At 35.4% G+C, this 27,003-nt stretch overlaps 1 protein-coding gene across 5 annotated transcripts in view; it reads left to right on the forward strand.

The window, feature by feature from the left end:
* The first annotated feature begins 10,689 nt into the window (after positions 1-10,689).
* Positions 10,690-27,003, forward strand: part of LOC131037266 (uncharacterized) — a 207,691-nt gene continuing 191,377 nt past the window's right edge. For 2 of the 5 annotated variants that reach the window (XM_057969340.2, XM_057969341.2), the window contains exons 1-3: positions 10,695-11,438; positions 15,625-15,693; positions 15,969-16,082. In XM_057969340.2, the coding sequence (XP_057825323.2) occupies positions 10,953-11,438; positions 15,625-15,693; positions 15,969-16,082 (669 nt within the window). In that variant the 5' untranslated portion in view covers positions 10,695-10,952. Of the gene's footprint in view, positions 11,439-15,349; positions 15,504-15,624; positions 15,694-15,968; positions 16,083-27,003 lie in introns of those variants that run through there. The other 3 variants (XM_057969339.2, XM_057969337.2, XM_059221576.1) reach the window with 3 other exon arrangements.

Genomic DNA, 27,003 nt, shown 5'->3' on the forward strand with positions numbered 1-27,003 from the left:
GTTTCCTCGCTTGACCAAAAAATTCTTCTTTCTACTCTAGTTTTGGTTTTCCCCTTACCTCTTCTCTGTATGGTGTATTGAACTCCCTCAAAAAACACAGGATCTTCCTTGAAGCGGTTAGACTCTATAGAAGGAATCCGCTTGGATACCATGTTGAATTTATGATAGTGCTTGTTGACCACATGCAAACATCGGATTTGTTGCCTTCCCAACAATAGATGATAAGTTCTTATTGTCACCCCTGATCACACTACATGTCCTTCATGTTATTGAATTCATGTCATTGATGCAATCATGACCTTGCATATATATGAATCAATACTTCATAATAGACCTCAAGTTAGCCATATACTTTTGGTGCCAAGGATAGGGTAAGATCTATATATTACAAGTTACATACGAGTCTCCCTTAGTTTCAAGTTATATTTAACTTAATCACAAGTTACCCATAATTGGTTCGCCCAAATAGGGCCTGCCCTAAATTAGACTTGTACAACTAAGATATCCAAATGCCAAGGCCGACAGGCCACTTGGCATTTTGTGCACTAGGTTGGCCCTAGAAGGGATCTGACCTAGCTACACAACAACATAAGAGACCTCGATGTCAAAATATATCAATTGCTAATATCATTCTCGACATGTTATTAGAAGAGTACACGTGGACTTATAGAAAGAACAAGGATGTGCACCAATTGAGGGTATAAGAAACCATGAGCCAATGCTAGAAAAGTGTGTTACGTTACGGGTTCGTGTGGGAAGAGAGAAAATAAATATGGATTTCATGGGATAGAAAGTTGTGTTATGCTAGGTGATCCATGGGAGGATGGATTTTTTAGGAACCGAGAAGGACAATTGAGAGGGGGGGGGGTGAATCAGTTGTCAATAAATTGCAACCCAAAATAGATTATTCCAACTTAAAACTCAGTGTCGGTAAAACAGATTAACAATTATAGTATTATCGATACAACTTAATGCATGAAACAGAAAGAGAAACAACATCCACAACACGACACAAAGATTTTGACTTGGAAACCCAATAAGGGGAAAAACCACGGTGGGAAACCTTACCCACAATTAGATGATACTACTGCAGATAGTAAGTGAATACAATAATGGGGTCTGCACATGCAGAAAGGCCAACCGCCTAGAGCTCACTGCTCAATCACAAAATTAGGAGTCACATTGACTACACAGTTGGATGGTTAAATCCAATAACAATGTACTGCTTCAATTTAGCATCTTCAATGTCGGATTTAGTACCGGTTTAAGCTCTGCACATAAGGACCAAACACCTTCATAACCTTTAACAACCTTCCTTCAACCTTCAGATGATATCTGTGTGATTCGCACAAGGATCTTCTTGTTTTCGCTCTTTACAATGATCTTCAATATACGCACATACTCACACTCTTCTTCCAAATAAGATCTTACAATTATTTATACAAAACCTAAGACTTAATCATTAGGTTGGCTCCCAAAATATATTACATTTAAATCAATTACAAAATAAGTCTTGGTGCAATACAATATGTCGACCTCAATACATTCACATTATCCAATAACAAATCATTTCCAAATCGTGGCGTGCTGATCTGGAACATGTTTTCCTATGCCGGTTCATAACCTGGACCTATCTGTTGGTTAAGGCAAATATGTGAACCCAATCAGTCCAATACGCAAAACACCAAATGCAAACATCCAATCCATGTCTTCAACATAACCAAATGATCTCCAGATGATAACAAGTCATCATCAACTTCCTGAGCTGTCGGTGAAATATATACTGGTAACTATGCATAAGTCAATATCCATACTGGGACCACAATGTGTTGGTTCATCAATAAACCAATATAACCAGAGTGCCAAATCAACAATGTAGACCTCCAAAAAGATAAGTGTTGACATCAATGACAAAACCAATGCAACACATGATGAAGTCATCCATAATACCAACAATCTCCCCATTTGGCATTGATGGCAACACTAGATGGAAAAACATCTAAGTGCCAAAACAGAATGCCAACAATCTCCCCTAAATAGAACAACACAAAGTTCTGTACCAAAAATAGAAACAGTATAACCAAAACCAAAATACATCTTCAAAGTACAATGTTTTTCCATAGACATCTCTCCCCCTTTGACATCAAATGCCAAAGCAGTTAAAAATCAAAACATAAAATACAACTAACTACTCCCCTTGAGCAGTAGCTCTCTTTCATCAAGCTGGAAAAAGGTTTTTCTGTTAGTCGCTGTCGGTTTGATGCTAATCTGCATCATTTAAGTCTTTGTCGGTGGGGTGATTACCCCAAGCTTCTCTTTGAGATATTCAAATGTTTCCTTAGGCAAAGGCTTTGTAAACATATTTGCAATTTGCTCTTTAGTGTTCACATAAACCAATCTCACTTCATTTGCTTCAACGTTTTCTTTCAGAAAATTATATTTAATAGAAACATTCTTTGTTCTAGAGTGAAATACCAGATTCTTTGATATATCTATTGTTGCAGAGTTATCACAGTAAATAATTATCGGTTCATTGCATTTTACCTTGATATCCTTCAACATTTGCTTGATCCATAATACCTGAGTGCAATTAGATGTTGCTGCAACATATTCTGCTTCTACTGTAGATAATGATGTGAAAGTCTGCTTCTTGTTGATCCATGAAATTAATCTTCTGCCAAGCAATAATGCTCCATCAGTGGTACTCTTTTTGTCATCCACATCTCCTACCCAATTTGCATTTGTATATGCACATAACTCAAAATTGTCATCCTTAGGATACCATAAACCAAGATTTGTTGTGTCGGTTCATCAATAAACCAATATAACCAGAGTGCCAAATCAACAATGTAGACCTCCAAAAAGATAAGTGTTGACAACAATGACAAAACCAATGCAACACATGACGAAGTCATCCATAATACCAACAAGATTCTCATGGGACAACAAGTTGTGTGAATCACGCAAAAAGAGAAAGGAAGAGTTGAAATAGTCTAGCAAGATGTGTTATGCTAGTCAACTCATCCTACAAAAGGGGTAAACAAAAATTTATTCTTATTGCAAGGCCACTAAATATTGAAAATTGAAAAATGAGTCAAAAGGTATAGCAAGTTGTGTTATGCTAGTCATCTCATCCTACTATGATATTGTCTAGTTTCAAGAATGAAGCATGAGGATGTAGCAACATGTATAAGATAAATGATAGATTAAATGAAAATTTTTTGGTTTTGGGAACGAAACATGAGGATGCAACAACTCGTATAAGACAAATTATAGATATAATTGAAAATGTTTGGTTTTGGAAATGAAACATGAGAATGCAAAAAATTGTATAAGACAAATGATAGTTGACAAAGATTGCAACTCGAAGGCTACATACATGCCCCTCCTTAAGATGTCGACATAGTCATATGTTAATGTCTTAAGGTATAAAGATAAGACACATATAAATACTTTCATCGTCAAGGAGATGCCATCTAGGCAACAATGCATGTAATCCAAGCTAGGAAGAAAGATGCATGTAGAGGTTTCATTTTTTAAAGCAAGGAAGAGATAATTATATTAGAGACATCTCTCAACAAATGTAAATGGATCCTTTTGAGGGATGCATGATTAAAGGAAGAAGAGACCTTTGCCTAAAGATATCTACCTCTGAAAAAGTGAGGAGATATTTAATAAAGATGACATTTTTGCAAGGAGAAAGAGATTGAGAACACACACTTTCCCCTTTGCTAGAAAAAGTGGATTATTAGTGAAGGATTACACACTTTCACTAAGGAGAGATTTTTAATAAAAGATGTATCATTTAAAGAAAGGAATGGGTCCTAACCAAGGGACACACGTACTCACATGGAGGATGATTCTCTTCAAGAAAGAACATCAAGTTATGAAAGATGCAAATCAACAAAGGAAAAGTGAATCCTTAGATAGAAGGAATGATTTAAAAACTATTATTTCCCCCCCAAGCACGGAGACAATAATAAATAGACTATTATGTTTCTCACAAACTATGATTGCACCTTAAATTATACCACTATCAATGACAAAGAGCCCCCAAAAGATAAGCTTCCAATGTCACATAGCGAGGATCAACATGATAGGTCATAAATGTTATTTGGAATGGTGGTGATAAAGATGCCACTCGTTGTAATTTGTTACTTGAATGATACAAAAAGTCAATGAATTGTTGAATTTTAGTATGCAAATATTTAAATTCATTAGTGGAATTGCCATGGAGTTGACGATACATACAAAAAGAAAAATAGACCGAGATCTTTTTATGCTTCCTTATTCATTTGGGCCAAAGCAAGGTAAAAAATTAGGTTTGAAGAAGATAGGACAAAATACTCTCTTGTTGTAATGAAAAATGGGAATAAGAGGACATGGATGCATTAGACAATGGGGGAAGGGATGATGACAAAGGAAGGGGATGAAAACCTAAACTTTCATTGGAAAAGTGTGATGTAGATTTCTCATGAGCCTCAAAACTTTGTTGCACTCATCCTAAATCATGTCCATGTTAGAAGTACAGTTTCCATTACACCAAAAGATCGACCTATTAATGCTTGATACAACCACTAGACTTATAGAATCCACGGAGGTAGTTAAGCCATGTCAAAAAACTGAGCGTTGTGCTACACAACACAAGGAGACTAAGGGCACACAACTTGCAACAACAACCCCCCTCAATGAGGGGATTTGAACTTGTGATCTAGGCTTTGATACCACTTGTTGAACCCAAGGTAGGATTGGGAGCAGGGGTGAATCAGTCCAAAAAAATTTAAATGCAACACATAAACAATTAAACTTCAACACACATCCAACACATGAAAACCAATATTTATAAGTGGAAAATCCAAACAAGGAAAAAACATGGTGGGAGTTTTACCTACAAGATAATCTATTATATAGTAATGATTACAAAAAGTAGAGCTAACTGCTCTAGACTTGCACACCAAGGCTAACTACTCATGGGGTAAGATACAAAAAGGGACTTGCAAAACCTGAAGCTAACTGCACTCAGGACAAGATACAAAAATGATATGAAAAGAAGGATCTCCTGAACATGAAGTTGTCCTTGAACTCTACATCAAGCAACCGTCATCAACACACTCAGCTCTAATATCAACTGCCAACACTCTGCCTCAAATCTCTATCACAGTATCCACACAACTTGCATATCATTCGAACACAACTCTTCTTCTTCTATTTACCAAACCTCATAGATTATCCTCACATCTATATTCATCACACTTTCCTTCCTTGCATCTCTTCACTCTTCTACCTCTCCAACACATCTCAAACATACACATTCTTATATACAAGATAGATAATCAAAGCTTAAACCAAGCCAAATTGAATCAAGATACACTTTTTGAACCAAAGATACACACATTGACCCACTCCAAGGGAAAGAGGGGACCAAAATACATCTTCCAAAGAACAATTCACTGATCCAAAATCACCAAAACATAACCAACAACATATCCACATGCTATGCATCCATATAAGCAATTTGTAATGCCCCGCCAAGAAACCCCAAAGGGATAAAGCTAAAACACAAGAATAGAGTGCAATTTTTTTTTTTTAAAATTAAACACAACACGATGATACAATGAGATACCATAAGTTCATAAAACACATCAGAAGACTTCAATAACACCTAAAGAGTTTCCCAACGTGATTACTTAATTCAACACTTAACTCAACTCACGCTAATTAATCCAATTAAGCTGATTGACTTAATGATCAGATAATACTTTGAACAAGGGTAAATTCGTTCGGTAAAATAAAATTATAGATAACATGATAAGGTTCATCCATTGAGGTTAAAAGTATAGATAACATGATTAAGTTCATCCAATAAAATTTAACCATACATTACGTTCAAACTTTCATTAAAACATAAGACATGCATCTAATTTCAGAATGTACTTTAATTTCATAATAAATTAATGAATATTTTCCATGCATACTTAATTGCATTATGAACAATTGAATACATTCCATTATTCAAATCTACATTCTTCATGATCCAAATTACTGCATTTAATAAGATGACTACATACATGCATTTAAGATTTACTTCATCTAATCCACATTATACATTTTAACATAACATCATCCATACATGCTAAATTAAAAGGAAACATAAGAACGTAAACATCACATAGCACAAAAATGATATCGGAGTTCACCCCTAGTGGGCTACATCTCCGGGTTTGCTCAACTGCAAGACCTCTCTGATAAATAAAAGGGTGAAGAATACATAAGGTTCACATCATTTACATCCTGCCATCAAGGCATACATAAACCAATAATACATATGACCACATCGGTCCAATAAATACATGAATGATCCCTGGATAGGAAAAAGGATCCAACTGAACATAATATGAAGCAAATACAAAGATCATATGGAGCATCCGCAAATTGTCTTCGCAACCCATCATAAACAACCCATGGTCTAACATGAATATCAGGTTCTCACAAGGGCATAAACAACAGGATGACTCCACAACAGTGCTCCTATCAAAGACAACACAACAACACACTAGCGAACATAAGGGACAAGTGTCATCACATAACTTGGTATGGTTACCACGGTAGGTCTTCGTAGGTTTCGACCCCATCCACTGGGTTACCCTGACAACCTATTCCAAACCTCTAGTCCATCCAAGCCTCATGTGGATCCACACATTCTTTCGTGAAGACAAGGTTGATGGTTTGCCATTTAAGGGCTTCTCACTGCATGTCGAGTCTATACTAGCACTCATCCCATGCGTGAGGCACAATTATCTTACTTAGTGTTTTCATTATCTAAACTCTCTAATATACTATTAGGTTATCACTTATTTAGACACACTTTTGATGGGTTACCCAACAACCACTTTGGGCACGACCCCCAATCGAAAGCCACTTTCCCATATGACACTAGACCATAATCCAACGAACTCCTAAACCAAGGTATACACTAGGACAAGCTTACGAAGTTCAATATGACAGGGATACCTACTTGGTCAAACAAGACTTCATACGAGGTGCATTGACTGATGATACTCTAACTAGACACTTGACCAGCTATGGTCAACCATATACCAACATATTAACACTCGCATAAAGGACATGACCGGATAGAACACCATCACAAGAAAAAATTAAATACTCGAGATCAAGGACATAAACATGTACCCAAATCAACATACGACAATAATCAACAATCACAATCAAGGACTTGCCATTTCATAAGCAAATGCGAATACATAAATTTACACATGCATAGGTATAAACCGGAAAGGACAACCTTTTCCATATTGTTTAAACATTAAAATCGATCCAATTTTCTAATAGATCTAATTAGATTGCAATTTTGTCTACCTTATCTAGGTTCATGTCTCTCATGGTTTTCTAACTCACTAAAGTTCATTGCATCATACAATTATTTAAATACTTCATCGTGAGTTTCCAAACCAAAACCTCATGATAATAAATATAATATACCCATAACACCCAATGATATAAAATCAACTATTCATTAATCACATAAAAATATGATATTCATTTTCAAAATAAAACATCATTTTCATCCTATCTTGACACGATTTATCTAAACTTATTTTTTTTTTGAAACCAAGATATACTTTCTAGAAAATAGAAATATACATTTAAGGAAACTTAAACTAGATAATCATTTCCCAATGAAATAAAGTTCCGAGGCATATATTAAAACAGTATACCAGCTAGAAGGATATTAATTTGTATATATATATATATATATATATATCTTTATATATACCTTAATTAATAAATCCATAATTCAACCGCAATTAATGTATATTTTAAAAAAATATACATTAATTACAAAGGGCAATTAATATATGATTAATAATACACATCAATTTATTAATCACTACAATTAATATATATAAATGTTATACATTAATTAGTAATTATAAATTAATATATTATTAATAAAACATTTAAAAAACAACAACTAAAATTTAATATATTAATTTTTTTTGTTTTAAAAATAAATTGCCACATAGTGGCCCCCACACCATGATTTCCACGGGTTGTGGTCTCCACAGTCGTGGAGAACCACGAACTGTGGTCTCCATAGTGTGGAGCCACGGTCGTGGCCTCCACGATGTGGAGCCACGGAACGTGGCCTCCACGATGTGGAGCCACGGAACGTGGTCTCCACGGTCTGTGGTTTCCACAACTGTGGATTCCACGGGGTCGTGGGTAGAGCGAAAGCTCCCCACGCCCAATACGCAAGCTAAAAAAAATATTTAATTAATTTTTTTTTAAATAGCTTCATTAAAAAATATAAACCCCAATTATGAAACATAGTCTCAGACAGAGACTTAAACATTTTTATTTTTTTAATACAAACTTATAAAAAAGAACCCTAGTCTGATTTATTCACAGTCTTTCACAAAGAGAGAAACAAATTTTCTAGAATACCCATGGTATTCAAAATACATAATTTTATGTTATTGAATAACTATCAGATAAGCAAATTTTCTCAACCAGAAAACCATATTTGGCAAACTAAGATGGATTTACACCCATTTATCTACTCCATTTAACCAATCTTGCCCCAATACAAACCAGTTTTCCCAAAGCTAAAACTCAAATCTAAGAACATTCATGGAGTTTAAACAAGGTTTTATTGAGAACAATAAAAAAACATCTCTATTCAGCAAATAAACCAAAGAGGTAAACCAAAACCTACCTTATTCAACAAAATCCTGGAGAGATTTGATGAAGAGCCCAACCTGCAAGCTCAAGAAATCCTTCCTTCCCCAAAATGCCCAATTTTCTCCATCCAAATATATATTTTTTTTGAAATACTCTCCAAAATAATCCTCCCCCATATTTTTCCAAAACCTAGGTTAAATGGAAGATTGTTGACCAAAAATCACTTTTTTTTTTAATTTAAAATATTTTCTTTTAAATAAAATCCAAAAATCATTCTTTTCAATAAATCAAATATATTAAACTTGCTTTTCCAATAAAAATTGATTTTCTTAAATAATTGAAATTAACCTTTCTATTTCCAAAATGCCAAAGAGGTTAAATATTTCTATTTTGAATAAATTTAATCTTTCCTTTCAAAAAACATAAACTGAATAAATTCATCATTTAAAATTAACCATTTAAATCGAACTTGCTATAAACAGGAATTGAGCAATTTCTAATTAATGATTACTCGCATAAAGGAAACCTATTTAATTTAGTCCCTTAATTACTAATGCATAAACATACATTTAATCAAATTAAAAACTAAGGATTAAATACTCAATTTAACCACACACAAAACACGCAACCCAAGAAAGCCAGACAAACAAACGACCTGCATACCCAACCAAAAGGAAAACTAACGGACGACTGATGATGCTCACTTGAGCACGACTAGGGTAAAACGAGGGTCTTACAACCACCTAAACCAATCTCTAAGGACCAAAGAGGTACACTCAAACCTGCGAATCCAGGTGGAGACAAACCTCGCACCCATGTGGTACTGTACCTGCAATCTCATGCAACCATGAGTCTCACGCACACACACACACACACATAATGAAAGCGTTAACCCGAGATTAATAACACGAATTAGGAGAGCAAATAAACTTATATAAGAATTGATGCGAAAACCACATTAACAGGTACCCACAATAATCATAACATCTGACTATAACATTATAACATGGTAAACTAACCAAGGTCAAATCGAGATTAGAATCTGATTAAGGCAGGGGTACTACACAATTAACAGTCAAGAACATACTCTTCAATGCAAATAATAAAAATTTGGATCTCCACACGCTACAGTGAGACCCATAACATATCAAACACACTTCCACAAATCATATCCGGACCTAAGGATAGGTCAAACATAGAATCTCACAACCAACAACGATCAATGCCACAACACCTGGAGAACACAAAAATGTTTCCGAACCAAAGAACCATCATATCCATGATACAAACACTATATCCAATAAAGATAACAACAACACTCAACACTAGCAACAGATTTCAGATCCAAGCACTTTTAGATCAACCAATAGAAGAATTGCAACATCAACAATACAACAAGATAACTCTACACCACATACATTCCAAACCAATCCGGAACAAGAAGTTTGACGTCAATGACAACCACAACGACACATCAATGCATACTTTCAACAATCCACTGTATCCATGTTTAGAATCAAATAGAGGAGTTGGAATGTCTAGAGGAGAGGGTTCATTCTTATATTAAAGAGCCTCAATCATCACCAATACATGTTTTGGAAGAAGATGTGGGAATTGATATAAAAGAGGCAAGTGGTGTAAAGTCTAATGTATCCCAATTCTTCGTTAAAGTATCACTGACAAGAAATTGTGTTATTGAAAGAATCATAATGCGAAAAGAAAATATACATCCAACTTCATCTTAAACAACATCATACCAAAATGATAGCATTTCATGATGAATAGAAGTGGAAGTTAAATACCTTTATTTATTGTCCTATATGTTTAGATCGATATAAGAAAAGCGAACTCTATTCATCCTCAATGTGGAAGTGAAGTTAAATACCTTTATTTATTGCATTTACTTCCTATATGTTTAGATCGATATAAGAAATACGAAAAAGAAAGAACAAATCTAGTTAAAGGAAAAACCAAAATCGTTTAAACTAGCGAGACTCGACCTGGGGATCTATTATCTGACAATCATTTGTAATAACCACACTTGCCGTTTCGCGTCTTTCAATGTTATTATGAAGCGCATAATATCCCCAAAAGAAACCCTAATTGTGTAGTTTGGTTTCAAAGTTTCTCTACAGGCATTCATGTGGGTCTGTACAATAACCAGTTGATCACAAATACGTCTGGTACATATAATTATCAGTAGTATCGGCAGATTTCCACTTTTCTCGGCAGATTTGACCAGTAAAACCATGGGAGATGAGGCGAAGGAAGCCAGCAAAGAAGGCATTTCTCCATTTGGTAAGCCGTCTGCCCTGCCATTTGATTTGTTTAAGCAGCTCAAGACGACAGCAGACGGCCCCTCCATACGTAAATTTCAACCTAAATTGAAGGCCAGAAATTCAGCACAAAAATCTTCATCTGCCAAGGTTCAAAAAAAAATGGAGAAGGGAAAGAGCAAGAATGTTGTTCTTCCCAAGGTAGAGGAGCCATTTTTAGCCTTAAAAAAGGAAGTCCCAAATGAGAATTTGTGCGGTAAACATGGAGACTCTGTTATGATGGATGTGGCAAAGAGAGGAAGTGAAGCCAAATTGGGGAAGATGGAAGATGTGGAGATGGGTGTCAAAATTGGGAAGACTGGTGAGGGTAATGATGAGGCATTTGCCAAGCCAGGGGAGGACAAAATTGTGAGGGAAATTGATGTTTATTTCACACCCGCCATAGATCGGGATACCAAGGTATGGTTCCTAAAACTTGTGTGTTTTACAAGGATGATTTGGATAAAAGTTGCCTCTTCCTTCTGCTTTGTTTTTCTTTGTTCTTTCGTTCCTTCGGTTCTAAATGGTAATGGCATCTCTCTGTTTTTTTATTCTTTCGTTCTAAATAGTGATGGAAATTCATAGAATGGAAAGATTTTTAATTACCATTTAAATTTTAAATTTTTTGGGCCAATTTCAGTAAATAATTAGAAAATGTATTAATTATTATGATGATTTTTTTATTAAAAATAAATTAAATTTTGATGAAATAGTAGGGATCTAAAGATGGAAATGACTGATGGGTTTAAAAGATAGACTATATAATATTTATTAAGATAGACTATATAATATTTATTTGCCACCATTTACTTGAAATATACTATTAAGAGTTTTCATTGTATTTCTTGAGGGAAAATGTACATATAGCGTGTAATGTTCATGGAGCTTGAAATTGATTTTAGATCAATGATGCAAAAGCAATTTTGGACCTCATGAACATAACAAATTGTGGGTATATTTTATTGAGCATGAAATACAATAAAGACATTACATTATATTTTAAATCAATAGTGGAAACTAAAGATTGACAATATGATTCTATAAAAACTAATAAATATGATATATTGTTGGTGAATTAATTTATATTTTTACAATATCTTATAATTTTTAAGTGGATTTGATCTAATCATGTAAATATCATGGCAAATTTTTAAGTTAAAAAGTTTAATAAAATAAATGAATATCGTGACAAATTTTTAAGTTAAAAAGTTTAATAAAATAAATGAATATCATGTCAAATTTTTAAGTTAAAAAGTTTAATAAAATAAATGTTATGGTGATTTAAATAATACTAAAATAAAATTTTGTTAGAAATTGACCATTCAAGTTGACTTATAGTTTGAATTATTAATTAAATTGTGATTCTCAAATTTTAACTTTTAATCAATTGACGACGAATACGAGCCACTGAAAATATCACTATTCATATATTTAGGGTGATTACCATTCTTTTGCGCTCTATACGCTCAACAATTTTATTTATTATATAAGATTGGAAGGACGGAAAGATCCTTTCAATTGAAATTTAAGGAACATAATTTATGAATTCATGGAAATTGAATAGTGACATCTGTTTTAGTAGAGTATGCACACTAGCCATAACATGACATAGCCTAGCCCCTTAAGGGTCGGTTGCACTTTGGATAGATCAAGTTGTGGGTTTGACTTCTATTTTATTGAGGATGTTGTGGTGTGGGTTCATTGTGCATTGCACAAGAGAGGTTATAAAGGGTTAGGCTTTTAACAAAAGTTAAGTTCCATGAAAAAGAAAAAATAGAGTGATTTAAGATTAGTAAACATCCTATTATTTTCAATTAACAAGATATTCTCATCATTCATATCTTAGAAACATAGAGTGGGGAAGAGTTTATATAATAATCATAATATATATGATGTTATTTAATTTTATATATCAAAGTATAAAATTAATAATAATCATAATATTAATGATGTTATTTAATAATAAAAATTAAAGTATATAAATAAAAATTTATTTTTATTTAAAAATAATAAAATTACAAAAATAATTATAACCTATTTTAGTAGACTACGACGTAAGTGAAATAAACATCTCAAGAATGATATTTGTTGTGTCTTTTACATAAATTTATTTAAATATATATTTTATTGGAACAATGATTAGGAGACTATTATAGAGATACTTTGAGCTTGATGTTGATGGGAGGAGGCTACACTTGTGAATTTGTCTTAGGATGCTTTGTCAACACCCGAATCAGTCCTCTATAAATTTGGGCTTACTTGAATTAGTCTTCTATAAATTTGGGCTTGTAATTATGTTTGAGAACCCAACATTGTTGAAAAATACATCCAAGGGCCTACCACAGATAAGGGGAAGACTATTGACTTCTTTGGGAGTAGTGGATGGAAAACACACCAAGTAAATATGCATGTGTTGATACAATTAAGACCAAACTAAAAGTAGAATCAATTTGAAGTTTCTAAATGTGAATTTGTGATGCAAGTATACAATTATATGGTGATCCTAAATGACCTATGATGATGTCTTTAAATACAAATCTTGTACACACATCTCAAAGACTTTTGATATGCAAGTTATTGCTTAATAATCATATTGTGAAAAAGTTGAATTGAAAAGTAGGAGATATATAATTCAAAATAGAAGCATTAATAGTATTATAAATATGATCTAATATAAAAATAAAATTCTTGAAAATGAATCAATCTTATTTTAAAAGTTAAATACAAATAACATTAAACGATAAATTGTTAAATCAAATAATACATCAAGTAAATCAAATTAATTACTAATATTATATATTTAAACCATTCATAAATCAGTGAAATACACTTTTATATGTTATTGTTTTACTTGTTATTGTTTTACTTGATATTCATTCTTGTTTAAAGAGTATATGAATAATTACTTTTGAAACCAATTATTTTATCAATACTCGTCAAATTTATAGATGTGCCATGTATAAGGGATGCACATGAGTTGAAGATTAATTAATAAAAAGTTAGGAGGTTAAATTTTTGAAAATTTAAGTGTATTTAATTGCTGATTTATAAATTATATGTGTAATGTGTCGGTCATATATATATATATATATATATAAGAAAATAATTAGAGTACATAGGTATTGTTCCAAGTAGGTAGTTTTGTAGGTGAAGTATTGAAGGTATGTGGCATATTTAAAGATCGTACCATCATTCTCATCATTTGTGCTTAATTCTGTATCTAATTTTCAAAGTTATTTTGGTTTTATCTGCAGGTTTCTGGTTGTTGTTATTTTGGTTTGTTTAGCATATACCCTTTGTGCTTAATTCTGTAACTAATTTTCAAAGTTATTTTGGTTTTGTCTGTGGGTTTCTGGTTGTTGTTATTTTGGTTTGTTTAGCATATACCCCTTTGTGCTTAATTCTGTAACTAATTTTCAAAGTTATTTTGGTTTTATCTGTGGGTTTCTGGTTGTTGTTATTTTAGTTTGTTTAGCATATACCCCTTTGTTGTATTGAGGCTTAATGATTTTCTATGGGGCTGTTTGGATTTTGTGGTCTTTATGGCTTAATGGGCTTTATTGTTATAGGGTTTCAGTCCCTTCAAAACCCGTTTTTGCTTTAATCAAAAACTAATTTACAAAGTAAAATAAATAAAAATAGTTAAGTCAAATTGAAAATAAAATTATATTATTTTCATTTTTATATTTCCACTTTATAATGCATAAATTATTTTTTATAGGATTATATATTTTTTTAGTTTTTATATTAGTTGTCTATCTATTAAGCTAAAGGGTCTAGAAATTGTACACTTAATTTTAAACATCTTAGAAATTTAAAATCATATGTGATGATTTTGAATGACTTTTACATTTATATAGTAGCTTACTTCATAAGTTCATGGCTTACAAACTTGATGTCACATTAGTATACTCCACTTCACACAAGATTGTACCATTTATGAAAATAAAATTAGTTTAAAATATTTTCTCAAAATAAACTCAAAACTAAATAAAAATTTGATATGCACCATTACAACACATGCCAAGAATTACAAACATTTTTCAATAATAAAAACTAATAATTTTACTTTTAAATGTTAACCCTTGACTACATAGGTTGTTCAAGAGCCAAAATTCAAATCATCTCAATTGAAATTTTTAAAGAAGAGGTTCAAAACTATAGATTCAGATAAAATCGAGATGATAAATATATGCCTACCTGAGATTTTACATCCACTGTTATCCCTACCCTGTTCCTTAGTGGCCAATTATGGATAATTAACTTCTTTCTTGGGTGTTTTCCTCATAAATGCAGTTGTCGGCATCTATTTTTGTTTCCTCCATTTAAGGGAATGTTCAGATGCACACTTTGTTATTATTTAAATACATTTTTTCTCATTTCTTTCTTGCCAGTTCAATCTTACTTAGGATTAAGGACCTTGAAACACATCCTTAAATTTTTGTTCCACTGGATGTATCCCATGCTTATCAGATCACAGCCAGGGTTTTTACTCTCCTTTACATTACCAGAACTTGGCAACATGTTATATTGTTTTCTTCCATTAATATCGCTTGTATCTGGTACAGCAAATTTTGTTACAATTTGAATAAATTTGTTGTTACAGATTTATCTGATGCAGTATCCACTTCGGCCATACTGGCGGCCATATGGACTAAAAGAAAAATGTGAGGAGGTATGCTCTTTAACTTCTGTGCCTAGTTAAAATCCTGAAAGTTTTCGGGTGCTTTAAATAATTGGAGTAAAGTTATCAGGTATAATAGTTGTAGGTTGCCATTCGGTAATAAAATTTCACAAAGTACTTTAAGCAAGTTCTGCAAACTTTCAGCTGCTATGCCATTGTTTACAGCTTTTATAAATTCATGAAGCGCTTACACGTCTCCAAATTACCTGTGTGTTTAAGCGATTTCTTAGAATTTAACTTAAATGAAGTTGATCTACATTTAACAGGTCCAGGTGAGGGTAAAACCAAATCAGGCAAGGCTCGAAGTTGATCTGGTTATGGATAAAGCCGGGGAAAATTATGATCATAATGCAATCGAACATCTGAAAATTACAAAACAGGTTGGATTTGTTTGATGCATTTATCTTCATTTTATATATGAATTGTGACTTTGGCTTTCAAAATGTTGTCCCATTAAGTTTGATGTAGCGTTTTTTAATTTATCTCCATGGGATAAACTATCAAACTGAATAATAGAAAGGAGAAATTTTTTTCATCAAAATTTCACATATTTTAGTGTGGAAAGATGCATTTTTTGTTTTTTTTACGGAGGTTTTAAGAATATTTTAAAGCTGATTGTCTCATGAAGAATGTGAATAAAAAATTAATAAATAAACATCATTTTCTTTCTATTTTTCTATTTTTTTTTTTGGAAATCTAAAATATTAACTAATGTGAATCAGTATTTCTAAACTTATTAATAAAAAAAATTTAGAAAAATAATCCCCTTTTATTGAAAAAAAAAAAAAAAATGTTTCAACACCAAAAAAATAGGAACCTTTTCATCCTTCGACATACACTTAAAAACGCCCCAGGCTTCAGATTCCACAACTACTGTACACAAAGATTGAATAACAAATTTTTTTCTAAACTCCAGACAACACTCAGTCTGAAGCAAGTCCCTTTTAAAAAAAAATAAAAATCACGAACTGCCTAACACCACACACACCATAAAGCACGAACTCCCCTCCAATTTCATAACCCCTTTGTCGTATATCAAAAAAAAACTTAAATCTGCATCATCCTCATTTCGGCCAAACCACCTTATCTTCTTTTTCAGAACTACACCAAGAAAAAACGAATCCTAAAAGAGAATACATATTTATATCTGTTTTCACGCACTCTGTTTTTCAGCTTTTTTCATACGCAAAAATGCATTCATTCGCATTATACTTGCTGAGAATACTTGCTGGCATTCATCACGTCTTCAGGTTCACGCCCATTCACGCCCAGAAAACCTCTTTTAGTAGAAACTCTTTGCTAGCCATATCGACTTCAACTGCAACAGCCATAGACATGACATAAGTAACCCGCACCACCATTTACTCTATACGTTTAAGTATTTCAAAAGAAAGAAGTTGCCCGCCAGAATCATAAACAGCTCTCGATTCCTCATAAACATCTCACGTCTTTCCTCAAAAATTAAGCTTGGCAAAACAACCAACACACTCATTGACAATCATCATCTCTTGGTTAAATCACAACTCTTTAGCGCACTACCCGTATATAATTAAAAAACGATTCCTTAAAAGACGACTCTCCTGAATCACAGAAAAGCATCCACAAAAAGGAATTCACGATTTTCTTTTGAAACGACAACAATTAATAGAGTCTACGAGCTTTAATTAGATTCCACGATTTCCTTGTGAAAACGACAACAATATATTCGATGAAACCAAAATAAGACAGTCGAATTTTGTTATAGTGGGTTCTATTTTGAGCTCTTGCGTTGTGGAAGGCAGATGTATTAATTATGTCGACTATTCAAGGATGACTGACAGAAGGACAAGCAAGTTCACAACTAGCTTAAGCAGACACAACCAGCTGAAGTAGGCAAGCGAGTAGGTGAAGTAGACAGACAAACAGGTGAAGCTGACAGCCAAGCAACTGAAGCAACCAAGTAACTAGCTGAAGCACACAACCAACCAGCTCAACTAGGCGAACACACAGCTTAAGTTAGTAACCGAGCAGCTCAAGCAAGAAGCCAAGTAGCTCAAGCTCTCATCCAAGCAGCTCAACCAAAATTGAGAAGATCTAATGAATAATTAGCAGCTTGAATAGCATTACAAATTCAATCCAATATTACTTTGAATAATCCTCCAGCTTGAATAATCCAAGCTTGACAAAAGCTATTTGACATCAATGACAAAATGTCTTAACAATCTCCCCCTTTGTCATTGATGGTAAAACCATCTCTATCTACAGCTATCAGAAACCAAACCAATGCTACTTCCCCTAAGATACCGCTCCCCCTTTGACACCAATGACTGATACAAATCTACAATGAATCAATGACTGATTTGAATCTGCAAACACTGAAAAGGGGCATAACGTGATGCAATAGATACTCCCCCTAAAGAAGACATCTCTTCAATGATGGAGTGAAACCACTCTTAACTTCTGTCTCAGCCTTTCAAATGTATCTCTTGGCGATGGCATAGTGAACAAATCTACAATTTGATTTCTAGTAGAACATATTCAAGTTTAACCTCCTGGTTGCTAACCTGTTCTCCTAAGAAATGATATTTTATAGGAAAATGCTTGGTTTTAGAGTGCAAAACAGGATTTTTAGATATATTAATGGCACTTGTATTGTCACAAAAGATAGATATAAGATGACTGAAATGTATTTTAATATCTTTTAAAATCTGCTTCATCCAAAGAACTTGTATGCAACAAGACACTGTTGCAATATACTCCACTTGAGCCATGGATAGAGAGATAGACTCTTGTTTCTTACTATGCCAAGAAATTCAGCAACCCCTAAGGAAAAAAGCACCTCCACTTGTGCTCCTCCTATCATCAATTGAGCCACCTTAATTTGCATCTGTATAGGCTGTGAGTGTGAAATCATTCCCTTTAGGATACCAAAGCCCGTAGTTCAGTACCCTTGAGATACTTGAAAATTCTTTTAATAGCATGAATGTTAATTCTTGTAACGTCGGTCGTACAATTTCATAATTCCGATGCATGAATTGATTACATGTTAACATATATAATAATAGATAAACTATTAGTATATACGTTAACAATAAATAATAAATAAAATCAAAATCGAATTATGGTGTTTGCCACCGGTCACACCCTTTCATGTTAACAGGCTGTAATTAAGCGATTAATAATAAATCGTGTTTCCTCACGATCAGTCAATCAAGCGATGATCTTAATATTTGTTAACACGTTGTGTTATCATGAGTGGTACATAGGGAAGAGATGTGTCTTCCCATGTGGGAAGACATCTCTCTTCACTACATACCCTCCCATTCACATATATATAACATGCATACAATGAGGAGGAAGACAATACCGCAATCGATAAGTGTTGTGGATCCTTCCATTCACAGTACAACAGTTCAAATTTAATTTCAGATTATATCTTCATCTCTTCTATCCTCTTGATCACAAAATTTGAATAATCTTAACATATCTAAGTTAAGGAAGATCAAATTAAATTCTATAACGATCATAAGGACTTTCACCCGGCTCTTAGTAGATCACATTCCTATAACCCTAATGGCAAACGGAGTTAGGTTTGAAGATCGACTAGATGGAGCATCAAATTTTGTATCTTGGAAATTCAGGATCATGCTTGTTTTGAAAAAAATTAAAATTGACTCTCACGTCAAACGTGAAATTCCTGAACCCTCTGATGATACGGAGAAAATTCAGTGGAGCAAGGACAGTGAGAAGGCTCTTAAGATAATTGTGGATTCAGTGAGAGACCACATTGTGCTAGTTATTTCTAAATATGAGACGGCTTTTCAGATGTTCAAAGCCTGTAATGTCCCCTTCTCAGGTGTGATGTTTCAGTTGATCGATGGCCTATTTCAGAGACCCATAGGCTACTCAATGGGTGGAACTAGGGTTTCCAGGTTTGGAGGTTGTTGTTGCTCGTGAATTAGAGTTTGGATCGCGGATTCTTTTTGGGTTTTCAGAGGGCTTCGCAGTGGTATGTCCGGCTTTGCGTTCCAAGCACTTTTTGGAATTTACTATTTTTAGTAAATTCTATTTCTAGCAGTGGTCCTGATTATTTTGGCACGGTTGGTTCTCTTCTTCAGTTGGTTCAGTTGCCTTCGTCACTTTTGGCCTTGGGATGTTTTTGGAGAGATAAGTTCATTTCATTTAAATAATGTTATGTTTTAATGTTATATTTTAAAGTTGACCCCTTGGCCTAGCTTCATCACTTCACGTTGTTTTAAAAGGTGGTCTTCAAGGGTGGACGCATCATGGAAGGGATTTAATATTTCCTAAGGTATAAAATCTTGCTTATGAAAAGGGGTGCCAACTTTATGAAGAGAAGTGAATTAAAATAAAGGTTAATTAAAGCTTTTAAAAGTGGTGCCATCTCTTGGAGGAAAATTCAAATATGAAATTAGGGCGCACATTCTAGAAGCCTCTAGAGATTCCTTGTTAAGCTTCTAAATGGAGGCCTCTTCCCTTCATTTGGCATCGGATGTCTATGGAAGTGTTACTCTGCCGGAATGGTATTGGAGTTGCTTCGAGGAATGAATGCCTCCTAGCCTTGGCATTGCTTCTTGCTTGAAAGATAGCAACTAGTGGTGATTTAGTGTAGTTGTAAGAGTTTGTAGTGAGGATTGCATTGTAGCTTGATGTGTGTTGGAAGTTCAGTTATTTGCATTTCATTTCATTTTCGGGAGTCGCGGTTAGCAGGGCAGATTTGTAGTTTCACTCGTATAATTCAAGATAAAAACATATTCATTTTGGGTATTGCATATTTCCTCTTGTTTTGGCTGGGCGCTCCTTTGTGCAAATTTATAGATTCTAATATGAAGTGTTTTATTTTATAGAGAAGAATTGCCATTCTTGCCTGGCGTCACTGCTGGGAATTACCTTGGGGTTTGTGTTAAATAATTTGTTGGGTTAATGTCTGATTTCTTGGTATTGGTTTGTTCGCCTCCTTCATAGGAAGCCATTGCTTTTGGTTTTGGGTCATTCGGACTAGTATCGAGAGAGTAATGAGCATTTTAGTGATTCCATGTGTTGCTGATTAAGCATTTCAAGTGCAGGTCTGTCGTAAATCAGAATATTAAGATTAATCCTTGAGTAGAATTTCTTGGACTTATCATTTTGTTAAGCCCGGGAGAGTCTTCTATATTGTTGCAGCATTGTATAGTCTTAATCTTATGATCTTGGCAAGCATTCACTATCATATTGTAAGCTGAACAGTAGTATTGGCAGCATTTCTTCTCATTTTCATTTCACGCTTGTTATTTACATTTAATTCCATTTCTAAGTTCTTAGCATCTCCACCATATGGTAGCTCCATTCGCTCCCTGGGTTTGAAAGCACATGCTTGGTGTCGAGTTTTCCTTCCAGCAGTTATAATTGTAAAGATCCTCTGACCATATGTTAGTCCATCTTGGGCACATTCTTGGTTAGAGTTGCTTTCAGCATGCACTAAGATCCTCTGACCATATGTTAGTCCATTTTGGGCACATCCTTGGTTAGGGTTACTTTCAGAATGCTTTAAGACCCTCTGACCATATGCTCACGCCTTGCCCAACCCGAGATCCTGGTGTCCATTCTTGGTTAGAGTTGTATTCCACATCGTTTTGGTTTAAGTGCTAACCCTAACGGATGTGTGTTGCATTACTTTTTGTAATGGAAAAATTGAAAAAATTGGTCTGGGATATTTCAGTGGTATCAGAGTTTCACATCCTGCCATCCTGTGAAACAAACCTTCTATGAGTGACAGAGAAAGAAGATACTTAGCAAGGGAAGATAAGAAGGCTGCAAGTCAGTTTCAGTTTCAGTGGTATTAGGTTCCTGAAGGTCAGACAACATCAGAGGTTTTGACGGCTCATTGGGAGTCTTCTTCGGAAACAGAAATGGGGGATAGTGAGAGGCCAGTGGGTGGTACTGAGAGGTTTACAAGCAGTCGGGATGAAAGTGGAAAAGGAAGGGAAAGAACACCAAGTCCGGGGAGGAGGTTCAAGAGGAAGATGGATGCATTAATAGATATGGTATCTCTCATGATGGGGAAAATGGGTCAGAGTTCCAATTCACAAAACAATCAAGGGCACACCGGAGAACACAGCGGCTCCAACTAGCATAATGAACATGCTGCTCCGCATACCTCAAATAGAACAAACATTTCTTCCAAGCCTTTTAAACCCACCTTCTTGGCACTAGTAAACCCTCAACCTGATCCGGGAGAGAATGCATCATTTGTGGAACGGTATCTTGAACATAGGGAAGCAACAGTACAGAGGGATTTGCATCAAGCAATCAACAAGGTTATGCTTCCACATTTTGACGGGAGTGACAGTAGTTCAGCTAGAGCTTGGATTCAGAAGTTAGACAACTATCTAGCTCTTATACCCATGACAGAAGAGGAGGCAATCAAGTTTGCTACGCTTCATTTAGATGGGGTAGCACACGAATGGTGGTACCATGGTCTAGTCACCTTGGGGCATCGGTCGATCACTACCTATGATGAGTTCACCAATAGGCTCACAGTGTTATTTGAGAAAAAAGATCCAGAAGTGCATTTCAGAGAATTGGCACAACTTAGACAACATGGCACAGTTGATGCTTACATAGCCGAATTTCAGAGGCTTTCAGTAATGGTCACAGGAATCACTGAGAGGTGGTTGGTGATCCTATTCAGTGAAGGGCTTATGGAACCACTCAAGGGTTGGATTAAAGCTTTTGATCCATCCTCCTTACAAGAGGCAATGAAAAAAGCAAGAAATATGGAGTGGGCTGATCCTAAGGCAAAAATTCAATCCAAGCCATTATTTCACAAAAAGGATAAAGGAAAGGGACCTCACCAAATTCACCAAATTGAATACTATTCAGCTAGAGAAAGCGATTTTGATTCTTTAGACCAGCAATCAGATTGTGATGACAGCGAAGTGGAAAGAGTGCCCGAAGAATCTGAAGGTGAAAAGGGAAGTGGGGGTACCTTGGCTCAACTTTTGAGCTTTCAAAAAAATGAATCCTTCAAGGTTCGAGGGATGATTAAGGGGCAGCAAATAGTTGCTTTGATTGATACTGGAGCAACGCATAACTTCATTGATGAAGTGGTGGTGGCAAAGAAAGGGTTGCAAATAGAAGATTTTGAAGGCTTCAAGGTTATGGTTGCTGATGGGTTTCACATTTCTTGCACCAAGAAGATCCCAAATATGTCTATGCAATTGGGCAACTACAAAGTCAAGGATTACTTCTATCTAGTCAGCATTGGAGATACGGATGCCGTCCTAGGCATTCAATGGCTGCGTTCACTTGGAGAGATCTCCCTAAATCTGCAAACCATTGAGCTCAAGTTTCAATCCGATGGGAAGAAGGTGGTGTTAAGAGGAATGTCTAACGGTGGACCTCGGATTGTGTCATTCAAGCGAATGGCAAAGTTGATTCGGCATGATCAAGTTGAGTGGGCTGCATAATGTATGATTCTCCCAGCTAGTCCGGTTGAAACAAAGAGGGACTACCCTCTTGATATCCAACCCTTACTCACCAGGAAGAGTAAAGTGTTTGCTGATTTACCTCCTGGGCCACCTCCCGAACGAGGCTCAGAGCATGTCATAGAGCTCAAGGAAGGGGCTAAACCAGTTATCACAACTCCATATGGGTACCCTAAGAAGCAAAAGGATGAGATTGAGAAAAACATTAAGGAACTCTTGGAGTTGGGTTTCATTCGTCCAAGTAAGAGTTCTTTCGATTCAGGATTTGTCCTTGTGAAGAAGAAGGATGGTACCATTTGCATGTGTGTGGATTATCGTGCTTTGAATCAAAGCACCATAAAAAATCGATACCCCATTCCAAGGATAGATGAGCTCATAGATGAGCTACATGGAACCAAGTTCTTCTCAAAGATTGATTTGAGGTCAGGCTACTACCAAATTCGGATGAGAGGGTCTGATGTTGAGAAGACAACATTTAGATGTCACTATGGTCACTTCGAGTTTTTAGTCATGCCATTTGGGTTGACTAATGCTCCTGCTACCTTCCAGTCTTTTATGAACAAAATCTTTTTCAGAAGTAGTTGAGGAACTTCGTGTTAATCTTTTTTGATGACATTCTGATCTACAGCAGGACATGGGAAGAACACCTCAAGCACTTAGAGGAAGTGCTTAGCATCCTTCAAAAAGTCTGTTTGCCAAAGAATCCTTATGTGAATTTGGAATGAAGGAGCTACTTTACCTTGGTCACATAATCAATGCTGATGGAGTGAAGGTTGATCCGGACAAGATCAAGGCAATAGTTGATTGGCCACCCCTAGAGAACTTGACTCATTTGAAAGGGTTCTTGGGTCTTTGTGGTTTTTACAGAAGATTTGTGAAGGGCTATTCACAAAATGCTGCCCCTCTTACTGACCTCATGAAAAAGGGAGCTTTTTATTGGACAGAAAAGGCTCAAACTACTTTTGATAAGTTTAAGAAGATCATGAGCTCTTGTCCGGTTTTGGCAATTCCAGATTTCTCTAAGCCTTTCGAGCTACAGTGTGATGCATCTGGAGAAGGTGTTGGGGCTATTTTGATGCAAGACAAGCATCGCATTGTGTTTGAGAGAAGAAAATTAAGAGGTGTTGAAAGGACCTACTCCATCTATGACAAGGAAATGCTTGCAATCATGCATGTATTAGCTAAGTTCAGACAGTATTTGTGTTGTGACCATTTCACACATCGCCCCATTAAAATGGGGACCCCCTCTTTTTGCTCGTTTTTGCTCGCCTTTTGCTTTGCTTTTTAGGGTTTTGGTAGTTTGTCAGTTGTCTGGATTAGGGTCAAGCCTTAGGGTTTCCCGTTTTGTCGTTTTCAAGCCAGAATCCAGTCAATCTTGAGAGTTTTTTGAGCTTCCTCTCGTAGGATGCAATTTTGAATAAAGTGAATTCGCCAGAGGCTAAGTAAGTTGGTCTAGTTTCAGTTGGAATTTTGAATGCAGAGTCTAAATTTGCCCAAGTATTGATGATGAAATTTTTGATTTTGTCCGATTGAGTAATTTTGACCAAATTTTGAAAATTTTGATAATTGATCCCGGGCATTGGAAATGATTTGTTTTTGCCTTGTGAAGTGACTAAACTCGCAAAATCTTGATAGCAAAATCGCTCCTGTCCCTCAGTGAAGGACCGGAGCTTGTTTCTCAAAATCTTACTGTCTCTGCAGGATCAAGACAAATTTCGAATTAGAAGTGATAAAGGAAGGCATGATTTTTCCGTTGAATATAATTTGAAGAATTTCACAAGCATGGAAATGTGCCAGGAGTAAAAATCGCTCCTGTCCCTCAGTGGAGGACTGGAGCTCAAAATCAAACATTGCCTTGTCCTTGCAGGATTTGAACAATTTGATGATTTGAGGAGAACCAAGGAGATATGTTTCATCAGTTGAATATAATTTGGAAGTGCCTTTGTGAAGGAAAATGGACCAAAAATGCAAAATCGCTCCTGTCCCTCAGTCAGGGACCAAGGCGAAATTCAGTGTAGCTCCTGTCCCTCTCCCAGGGACCAGAGCGAAATTCCTCATGAGGCATGTTTTGGGCAAAGATCAAGTGAACATTAAGTTTGAGGCAAGAAAGGAGGATGAAATGAATCCGTTGAAGACAAATTGAAGATTACAAGACATCAACAGGAGACTCAAATAGGCCTAGGCGCTCCTGTCCCTCAGTCAGGGACCAGAGCGATTTTTGCCTTAGGTCAATTTCTCGCCAAGTTTGAACGAACTCCAGGCCAAAGATGAATGAAAGGGGACACAATGAGTCCATTGAAGATAAATTTTGAAGTTAGCAAGTTGTGATGGAGCCTACAAGTACAAATTCGCTCCTGTCCCTCAGCCAGGGACCAGGGCGAAATGTTAGTTAATTTGCCTTTCTTCAAAGTTTAAGATCACTCCAAGTCAAGATGTAAGGTGGCAAGGACGTTTTGAGGTATTTCGACAAAGAACAAAGTTACAAAGACCGCCGAAGTTGAACAATTTGCATCAAATGCCCAAATTCGCTCCTGTCCCTCAGTCAAGGACCAGAGCGAAATTTCTATGAAGGCTTGGGTTTTGAAGGTTTATCAAGTTTCAAGTGTCCAAGAGGGATCGAAGGACCTCATTCTACATGGTGAAAGCGATTGCAAGTTGATACAAACAAGGTTGAGCCCAGGATGCCCAAGTTCGCTCCTGTCCCTCAGTCAGGGACCAGGGCGATATTTACCATACTAGCCAAATCCTTCAAGATCACGTCAAAGCCAAGGTACACAAGGTAGAAGATATCGTTTGGAAGGCGATCAACAAGAAACAAAGGTTACAAAACAACAAATTTAGGCTAAGATACAAGGTTCGCTCCTGTCCCTCACCAAGGGACCAGGGCGATAATCCTTCAAGCATCAAAATGCCTTGTTAATGACAAGAGAAACAAGCATGGAACGAAAGGCTAACGTTGTTTCTTCCTCATGATGAAATTTGGTGATCGTAGAAACAAAGGTCAAGGAGAAAACATCAAGTTCGCTCCTGTCCCTCACCAAGGGACCAGGGCGATATCCACCTTAGAGGGCACTCATTCACACAATCAAGACGATCAAGCTCGAGGTTTTTGATAAACATGCCAGTTTCAACGTGGAGATGGAGGTTCTGAACGTAAAAAGCAAAAGAATCCAGGCTAAAATGACAATTCGCTCCTGTCCCTCTCCCAGGGACCAGAGTGATAGGTTGTATCTTTCCACCTCTCCCAATTTTGGCGCTAAAACAATTGTTTTTGAATTTTATTAAATGCTAGAAAAATCGAAAAATTCAATTAAATGGCATTTTACGCATGAGCATTTAATTAATTAATTTTGCCTATTTAAAAAATCGAATTAATTAAAAAACGAAGGCATTAATTAATTAATTATTATTTTAAATGAAAAATTGGAGCGCTTGGATTTATTTTTATAAAGTCGACCTTGGTTTTTATTTATAAATTGTTTTAAAATTGCCTTATTTCACCAAGTCGGCCTAAGGTAATTGTAAGGGTAAAGCGCCTATAAAGGAAGGTGAATTCATTTCATTTTCAAATCATTATTTTACCTTCATTCATATGCGATTTTGGAGAATAAGGAGAAGTGCGAATTTCTATCCAAAGGAGTGCGAGTTTGATTGGATTGAGCGAAATTGCCAAAGACTACTTCAAGGACCCCAAGGGTGGCGAAATTGCTAAGGTGGACATTCGCTTGAGAAAGATTACGTTGAAGACACCAAATTTTGATTTGTGCCTAGGCGATTTTCTTCATTTTGCATTTTAGAGTTAGCTCTCAAGTGAGGTATGGCGAATTTTTGTTTT

Source organism: Cryptomeria japonica, chromosome 5 (assembly GCF_030272615.1).
Source record: "Cryptomeria japonica chromosome 5, Sugi_1.0, whole genome shotgun sequence".
NCBI lineage: Eukaryota > Viridiplantae > Streptophyta > Pinopsida > Cupressales > Cupressaceae > Cryptomeria > Cryptomeria japonica.